The sequence below is a fragment of the Gasterosteus aculeatus genome, chromosome 7 (assembly GCF_964276395.1).
Source record: "Gasterosteus aculeatus chromosome 7, fGasAcu3.hap1.1, whole genome shotgun sequence".
NCBI lineage: Eukaryota > Metazoa > Chordata > Actinopteri > Perciformes > Gasterosteidae > Gasterosteus > Gasterosteus aculeatus.
The window spans coordinates 16,935,331-16,944,789 of record NC_135694.1 but is presented as its reverse complement, the minus strand read 5'-3'; the positions used below and the strand labels follow the sequence as shown (position 1 = coordinate 16,944,789).

The 9,459-nt window shown below is 42.5% G+C and overlaps 1 protein-coding gene across 1 annotated transcript; it reads left to right on the top strand.

The window, feature by feature from the left end:
- The first annotated feature begins 236 nt into the window (after window positions 1–236).
- On the top strand, window positions 237–8,757 carry mogat2 (monoacylglycerol O-acyltransferase 2). The gene is made up of 6 exons (XM_040183165.2): window positions 237–1,631; window positions 2,667–2,845; window positions 6,876–7,080; window positions 7,257–7,431; window positions 7,714–7,913; window positions 8,197–8,757. The coding sequence occupies exons 1-6, from the start codon at window positions 1,538–1,540 to the stop codon at window positions 8,349–8,351; spliced, it is 1,008 nt and encodes a 335-aa protein (XP_040039099.2). The 5' UTR covers window positions 237–1,537; the 3' UTR covers window positions 8,352–8,757.
- Window positions 8,758–9,459: the final 702 nt, after the last annotated feature.

The following is a 9,459-nucleotide window of genomic DNA, read 5'->3' as shown; positions in this document are numbered from 1 at the left end:
CGTAATGACGCTCTTTTGAAATAGTATAACTTCAAAAGACGCCCCGACAGAAAAATAAATCCATACAAAGGAGTATCACGCAGGTTAATGCGTCCTAGGCGAAGTATCTTCTCGTCACGTATCTCTAGCCACCTACACGGGGTTCTGCTGCTTTTATTTTTTTGAATGAGCTCATTTCCGTTAAAGCCAATGAAGCAGCCAATGTGCCAGCTTGATGTAGACGGTTTGTTTTTCACGCACACTGCGTGATGGTCCAGGAGGAGACGTTTCGGTCGAGCCGTCGCTTTGGTTCCGTGTCTGTGTGAGGCTTTGATAATGACAAAATTAGAGGTAAAAATCAGAAGCATTCTTTCCTGAGGTGGCCTGAATGCAAATTCATTTTATGTATATATGTATGTATGTATACAATCATAGGAGAAATATGAAAAATGCGTATTAAAAGATTACATATTTCATTGGTAAAATAATAATAATAAAATTGTCAATTATGATTTGACTTCATACAATCAATCATTAATCAAAAGGTATTTTTCATATGGATGGAAATTGCAAAGTAATCTTAGTAAATTATACAGCCATAGAAAAAGGTCTGCAGAGTAAATGTAGGCTACTGATTCGTGCAAAATTGCCTTTGTGATAAAGACACTGGCAGACTGTGCCAGCAAATAGTAGAACACATGAATAATGCCAACTCATTACAAACCCCAGGGGCATGTTTCTCATTGGAATAAAATTTCAAAGACATCTGACAGACAAGCACATGATCTAAACCAAGGATTTTACAATAAGCTGACGGCTCATTTTAAGAAACACCTGCTCTTTCACAGTGGGATGCTTTCTTTTGTTTAAAGGACAAGTGTCTAGGATTTAGTGGCCAGCAGCAAGGTTGCTGTCCCGCCCCACCCTCCCAAGCATGGCCTTTCAGGAGAACCTGAACGGGCCTCCGAGTACATTTACACTGCATTTGTGCCACCTACCATAAGATGCAACTATTTTTATTAAACCAGATGATATTCATAGCCTGTTTCACCCTTCTTCAACACCTTGGATACTTTTTTAGCCTCAGTGTGTTATGCACAAACCTTACAGGTCTCCTTTACAAAACTACAAGTGCTTTTATCACTAAATGCACGCTGAGGTGCAGTTACATGATTGCGCAACCAGATTGGGCTGCCTTTACAGCCATACTTGGAGCGATATATTGCACAATTACATGCTAACCAAATAGTTTCCACTCAGTGCGGGGGCGGTGGAGTAATAAAGAATGAGGAAGAGCATTGTAAAATATTCCAATACAGCTCTTAATGTTTAAATGCAGTCTTGTGTTTAAATGGTCTCCTTCCATTAAAGGTCAAAAGTCAGATACAGATACGGATTGACAAATCAAAGCCTATTTAGGGTTCTCAAGATAAGGCTGTAAGTAGGAGTTGATTGGTAGAAAGGCGAGAAGGGCAGACTTTGGACCCTGTTCATTTGCTCCCATTCTTCGCCACCGGCCGCAGAACCTCGGTTTGTCTCTCTTCTTCCTGTGGACGACATGAAGGTTGATTTTGCCCCCGTGGAAGTGCCCATGCAGCGCAGACTGCAGACGGCGGCGGTGGCGCAGTGGGTCTACTCCTTCCTCGGCCTGGGTAAGTGTGCATGTCTGCATGGACGTCCGCTGCATGGCACTGGTCACGAAGTCCACATTCGTATGGTTGGTCTTTGTGTACTTACGGGTGCCGGTCGAACATGTCGGCCCTGCTGCCCTTTGGTAAAGTGTAAATGAATGTGTGAGGTTGAGGAATGTTGTCTTGAGGGATATAAAATGTTGGATAGCCGGAAGTGGGAGCTGAGCAGAGTGCGGCCCACGCCTGCTCACATAAGATTGCCCTCTGAACTGACCTCAGATCATATTCAGTGTTATTATGGAATGCTCACTCTTTCCGAGTATACAAAGCATACAAATGATTGTGTCCACCTGTATTTGTTTAGCTCTGAAGGGCAGTTGTTGTGTAGCAGCAATCTTTGCCTGACCGAGCCTCACAGTCCTGTCACATTCCAAAATTAATCATATTCAACACTATTAGTACAAAGGTGAGTACTAGTACTTCCTATACAAGACAAAGGGATTCAGCACAAGGTTTTTATCATACCGCTTATTGACTAACAATGACAATACATTTACTTAAAAGTTATTTCACACAAACTTATCTACATATTATTTTAACTGTTATTTAATCAGAATCATCATCATCTTCATAATCATCGTCATCATCATTGCAAAAAAAAACAAAGCCAAAAGCTGTGTACAGCCATAAAGACAGAAAAAACAACTAAACAACATCTAAAACTTGAAATAAACAAGTCAAGATGCTAAGAAGGTAGAGTGCTCAGACCCCCTTTTGTCCCACTAAAACGCACATACTTGATATTCTCATCACTGGCATCAGGACCGTCCCCTGATGCCAGTTTGAGTGGGATTGTTGGATTGAACTGTGCACCCAGAGAAACCAGAGCGATGAACGATGAAGACCACAACAACACGGTCAAAATATGAAATTCCACTGACATCAAACCGTGAGCACGGCTCTGCTATCAGTGACCATCTGAATGCTGCTGATGCAGAGAAGACGTGAGCCATTCATAACATGTTACATGCATAACAACGTGTCCTCTCTCCTCAGCACCCACCTGCATTGTTCTGTTCTTTTACCTGCCGTTCACCCGCTTCTGGCTGATCAGTGTGCTGTACGCCGTCTGGTGGTTCTTCGACTACGACACCCCCGCACGGGGAGGCCGCAGGGTGTCATGGCTGTGCGACTTAACAATTTGGAAATACATGCGGGACTACTTCCCCATCAAGGTGAGAGACAGACAAGGCGCATGCAGTATCACTAATGTATATACACAGTGTTGTTCTGTGCCCTTCACCTCTGTGGCTCAGAGAACAGGGCATCAGGACATCGGGACATCAGCACATCTCGTTCTGCCAGTTGCGTTTATCTCCTCTGTGATCATACATGCAAGTATAGCAGGCTTGTGTCTCTGAAAGCAAATGAACCGATGCCTGAGACCACTGTGCTCCCTGCAGGCATGCACTGTGTAAATATACAATCCCTAAATTCTGAAGAGTAGACATTTTATATTATGACACTTTGATAAAGAGAACAGATTAGGCTGCGAACCCATATCTGTTGGTTAAATGTGGTGCTGACATGGAGCATCAAGTTGGGAAGCAGGCGTGAACAGCTGTTGGTACAGGTTTAATGGGGGTTATGATTGTGATTACAGCCCCCAGCTGGACAATGTTTTATTTCCTGGAGACACCAAACTGCTGTCTCAAAGAAACAATTCGAGGGCAACATTTTTTATCCTAGATTACATTACCAAAACAAGACACAATTACTTCAAAATGCCCCGGCAACAAAACAAATTACTTTGATTCGGTTGAGTAAAGGATCCTGTTTCGGTTTGCTGCGTCATTAAGTTCCGGACGTAAATTAAATGATGTCAACGCTGACATTTGGTTTCACGTGGCACACTAACAGCGGCCTCTTATTTGATATCGTCATACATAAAGCTCCTGCTCAGACTGCAAACGGATGATAATCAGTTTCATACAAACACGACTTTAAACTGTGAACGACCTCCACACTGAAGAACAGCCACCTCAGCTTCAGAAAATGAGAAAGAATCATATCAATATCAATCGCATGAAATGTATAATGTATGCATAACCCAAGGATACAAAGGTAGATGCAGACAAATTATTATCAATGCTGCACAATTCTGGTTAGCACTGTCGCCTCACAGCAAGAAGGTCTTGGGTTCGATTCTGCCCAGTGGCCTTTCTGTGTGGAGTCTGCATGTTCTCCCTGTGTCTGCGTAGGTTCTCTCTGGGTTCTCTGGCTTCCTCCCACAGTCCAAAGACATGCGCTGGGGATCAGGTTCATTGAGGACTTTAAATTGCCCGTAGATATGTGAGTGTGTCTCTGTGTTAGCCCTGCGATTGGCTGGCGACCATTCCAGGATGTACCCTGTCTATTGCCCAAAGTTGGCTGGGATGGACTCCAGCCCCCCCCCCCCCCCCCCCCCCCCCCCCCCCCCCGTGACCCTGTGTGCAGGATAAGCGGTTTGACGATGGATGGAATCCTTCTTACTTTGCAGCCCGTTGTGTCCCTCTTGTGGTCAAACCCCTGTAATGCATTCATATAATTTGACGTACATTTCACATTTGATCTAATGAAGCCCAGTACTTTGAATCAAAGTCAATGTAGCACTTGACGTTGGGTTTTTCAATTAAAATAAAATAAAAAACTAAGCCACTGACATCTTCACAGATACGTGAACCCGCGGTGGCAACATCCACTTTGTTACGTGGGTTTACATCCTGCCACGAAGTACGAACAATGTTTTGGACTGTAATGATAAGACAGAAAGAGGCAACAACTCCTGTAGCATATTATTTATTGTTTGGAAACAGACATAGCGAGTTTACCATTTGCTTGTAAAAAGAAAATAAGGTCAGAATGTTAAAAGCAAATTGACTCGTGAGATATTTACACTTATTTGTACTTCTGAGCACTAAGTGGGTCATGTCTCCTTTTTGCACAATTTACCCTTTGCAGCCATAAAAGATAACACAGTGATCCATATCAGCCTGATTAGGTGTACTATCTGAACAAATAACATTCTGGCCAATATCTTTAATTTAACAGCCGATAATACAACACCATTTTCACTTTTGGATAATGCAGAAACTGAAATAGAGAAATATTAATAGCACTACTGCTCTTATCCTGAATAGAAAAATAGATTTGTGGCCATAAACCTTCATCGGGAAGGACAAAAGGAGCAGTATACCTAAAAAATAATAATAATAGCAGAGGCTCACCAAGGCATGATAAGGCAGTTACATCATTGAGTACAATTAATACAGAATCGTATAATAATAAAAGGCAGGAGAGGACCAGCACACAAGTGATCATCACAATAACAAGAACAATAAATTGATTGAAATGAATCATAATCATACTGTTTGTATTTTAAAATAATATTCAATAAATTGGTATACAGACAAGAAAAAAATAATGGAATAATTCATCATTGTAAACTGCAAAAAGGAGATAAAATTCCGTTAACAATACAGAATTTGAAGCTTTTTTGACTTTCTGTCTATGAGATTTCATCCAATGGGTGTCCATGATATTCTGTCCACACTTTTATACCAGATTGACAGAAAAACATTTTGAGCAGAGGTAGCTGGGACATGACAAAGTCAGGCTCTGCCCTTTTTAGCAACAAAGGGGATTTATGGAGTTGATTATTATTGTGTCAGTATCTTATTAAAGATTGTGTGTGTCCATCAGACAAAGAAGACAGTTTCTACTTTTTGTAGTTGTTCCCCTGTAACAAATAACAAGTGAGGTCCTTTCCAACAAAGCCAAGAAAAGCTCCCCCTGGTTTGGGCACATAGAACGTATCCAGTTCAAAGCAAATCATCAGCGCCATCTGACTGTATGCCTCATTAAGTCTGAAACAAGGAGTCAATGTGCGGGTGAAGAGAACCAGTGTCCTTCAGAGGACCTGATTAGTTTCATTGGTGCTTCTCTGCCCACCGTTTCTAAATACACCCTCCCCATCTGAGGCTGAAAGCCCACCAGCTGATACGTGTTTTAGCAGAATGACGCAACTGCCATTTAGACAGGGTGCTATCAATTTCCCTGTCTATGTCTCTGCAAGAAAGGGAATAAGCCCCATTCCTAAAATGCCAAACAATTTTCTCTTTTTCTTTTCTTCTGTTCAGATTTTATATCTAACTCCAAAAAGAAACAAATGATTCTTTACTTTACTCCAAAAGCCAAAAGTCCTGGAGGGATGGCAGCCACCAGGCGGCAGAGCTTTGTGATTGGTCACCGTGAACACTTCTTCTATTTGCAAACAGCCGCGGCCCTCCTCATTAGTGACCAATGATTGGCTCTGTGATCAGCGGCAACAGGCGCCCACAGGACAAACAGAGTGGACACACAGCAGCCTGGTGGAGGGTTCAATGTCACGACTCAGACTGCTCTCATCTACTGCGTTCTGCACAACAGGAAGACAAGATTATCATACTACTTCATAATCACTGATACTTGGTTTGCAAGAATCTAAGTGTTTAGAATTTCTCATGTTTGTCATTCCTAATCTAAAAACAAAGCTATTATTAAGTAATATGATGATGACTTTATAAGTAACAAAATGCTTGCAACAATGTGAGAACTTATGAATGATTATAACTGAAGTTGATCATTGCTGTGAAGCAGATTTGAAAACATTATGAGTATGTTTTCAAAGCATTACAGACAAGGGCGTCATAAAGGATGTTCCCTTCTTTAAGCAACCTTTGAGTCCCTGAGGAGAGAGAGCATGGCTCCCTGATAATGGCTCTGCATGTTGCCACATGAACAGCGGGATGTTAATCTCACACACAGATACAAACAGTGAAAGAGCAGATTTGTTTTTCAAAGAAGTAAGACATTTAAAAAAAAACGACGGCAGCCCTTAATGAGCGACTTTGGAGTCCTGACGTTGACCCTTAGCGCCTCTCGCTATCTCCTTACTTTCCACTCGGGACGCTTATCTTATCTGGAGTTCTTTAAAGATGATGATCGAGAAAATGTTATTTCTGACTTTACAGGGAAATATTACTCGATATCTAAAACTTGTTCAACACTAGAATGGTCTTTTCCCGCCAAACAAAAAAAAAAGTGTTAACATCGATCGAGTTCCTGCCCAGTGACAAACAAAGAGCACCTATTCAGATTATCTTAATTTCATTATGTAACACATGATCATTATTTAGATACTGAGATTAACATACAGTTACAGTAGCTTCTCTTTTCTTTGCCCAGTTGGTGAAGACGGCTGACCTGGATCCCAGGCACAACTACATCCTGGGCTTCCATCCGCATGGCGTGCTGGTGGCAGGAGCCTTCGCCAACTTCTGCACTTGTTCCACGGGCTTCAGGGAGTTGTTTCCCGGCCTCACCAGCTACCTGCTCATGTTGCCTCTTTGGTTCAGGAGCCCATTCTTTAGAGACTACATCATGTGCGCGGGTGCGAGACCTTTCAGTCATGCTCAATTACATTGACCCCATGTCCACCTCTTAAATTCAACTGAGTACATGGATAGAATGAATAATTTAACCTTAAAAGAATTATACTGATTTCTTTTTCAATTTAATTACATGTTTTATATATACTCCTTCATATTTTCTGTCATGACACTGCAGGTCTGATTCCCTCGGACAAGGAGAGCGCCAGATATCCGCTATCTAAGAGAGGCGGCGGTAACGCTGTGGTCATAGCAGTCGGTGGGGCCCCGGAGGCCCTCTACGCCCACCCCGGGACCTACAACGTCGTGATGGCCGAGAAGAAAGGGTTCATTAAAATGGCAATGGTGAATGGGTGAGAGCCCTGGGGGGTTGTTGGGAGGGAGGGGCGGAGGGGTGAGGAAGGTTTTCTGCTAAATATAGCTAATTTCCCAAGGTCTCATCGCCGGGGAGAGGAGCACATGTATCCATTTATTTTGGGTTCCTTGCAGCACGAGAAGGGCTACTTTAGAACAGAGCCTATAAAAGCATGAAGAGTTGAGTTTAGTTTGAGGAACATCAGTAAAACTCTTCAAACACGGGATCATGTTAGCTAATCGATAAAACAACCTGTTCATCTTGACTTTCCTTTTTGCAGTGCTCATCTGGTGCCAGTTTACTCCTTTGGAGAAAACGAAGTGTATGATCAAGTGGGAAACCAAAGAGGCTCCTGGCTTCGGTGGACACAAGAGCGGCTGCAAGGAATCATGGGCATCTCCCTGCCTCTATTCCACGCTCGTGGCATTTTCCAGTACTCCTTTGGTCTCATGCCCTACAGAAAATCCATCAATACAGTTGGTGAGTTGTCTGTGCACATCTATCAGGTTGCAACCTCACCCACAGTACATCAAACAAAAATTGTATTGCATTAGACCTTGGCAGGGGAGACGCTGAGCTATATTTATTAATGCTGGTTTATTTCCCAACCTACAGTTGACTTTGGCAGAAGCATCCAAAGTCACCGAGTTGGCTGAGAGTTTTTTGAGTCAGACTGAACTCACGCTTTCGATAAAAAGGAATCTAACAGACCAGATTGCACAAACGTAAAGTAAACCGCGTGTGTTGTACTTCACCACTGCAGTTGGGCGGCCAATCAGAGTGGAGAGGAATGAGAAGCCATCGGCTGAGGAACTGAATGCCCTCCACCAGCACTACATGGATGAGCTCAGCAGTCTGTTTGAGGAGCACAAAGGCAACTACGGAGTGGACAAGGACGTACATCTCAACTTTGTCTAAACTGGACTGATTCAAATGCATATTTATTTGTGTAACACTGGTACTGCAGGCTTGGAGAATTGATCGGCTCTCCAACTGGCCTGTTAAATAAAGAGCAATGAACTGGATGATCTCTACATGAGAGAAAAGCGTACGTATCCATAACTGAGACTTCACTGTTCATTCGGACTGCTGTCGCTTGCAGGGGAAGAGTGGGAAGTGGTTCAGAGGGTCACTGGCGACTGAAGGTTTCCTCAGCATCTCCCAGTGGTGGTTTCTGTCTGGGTGTTGAGCCTTTGTGCAATACCTGACACTGTCTCAAACAGAGTCAGAGGTTGCATTTGGATTGCAACATCATGGAGACACTAATGATTTTAGGGTTTGGTATCTGCTACAAACAGGGGAAATAAAAATCTTTCAGACAGCACTCGACTGAATATTCTCTCTTTTCTGTCCACAATATGCCCGTGAAACATTAAAGGTATAGTAACACCTCAGTTTTGGACAGTATGTATTTACATTTAAGTACTGTGCTTAAGTCAAAATTTGACTTTCTCATCTACTTTATAGTTTTTGGATTCCCTTACATAAAATTAGCTCCTTTCCCCATGTGTAATGTCTATGATTCTTAGAACTGAACTCCAAATGCCTCTCATGGTTTAATTTCCTTAACTGTTTGATGGCAGATCTGGTCACATTACCCAGAATTTCATAAAACACCCAACAAAGATGAGCCCGAAAAGGAAATTTTTTTTTTCGTCACTCCGTCTAATCATTTTAAGGCCCCTCAGATTTGTCCTGAGACTCTTTGGAGGAAGCGTGATCCAGTGATCGGAAACCATCAAACTAGTAGTCAATCACATCTCCAGTAGAGACGTGGGGCGGGAAAGTGATTGCTTAGCTTAGCACTGAAAGCAGCTATCCTGGATAGATTCACACATTCCAAGGTAAAACCACCATTTCTGCTTTTCCACTTTAGTCGGAAATGGTTTAAGTAAATAATACATAACCTATTGTGTGAACTTTAGAGTGACAGCCAAGGAAATTACTATTTGGACAGAACCAGGCAAGCTATTTCCCAGTTTTTAAGGTAAGGTCTGAAATCCATTGCCTGCCTCTAGCTTACTAT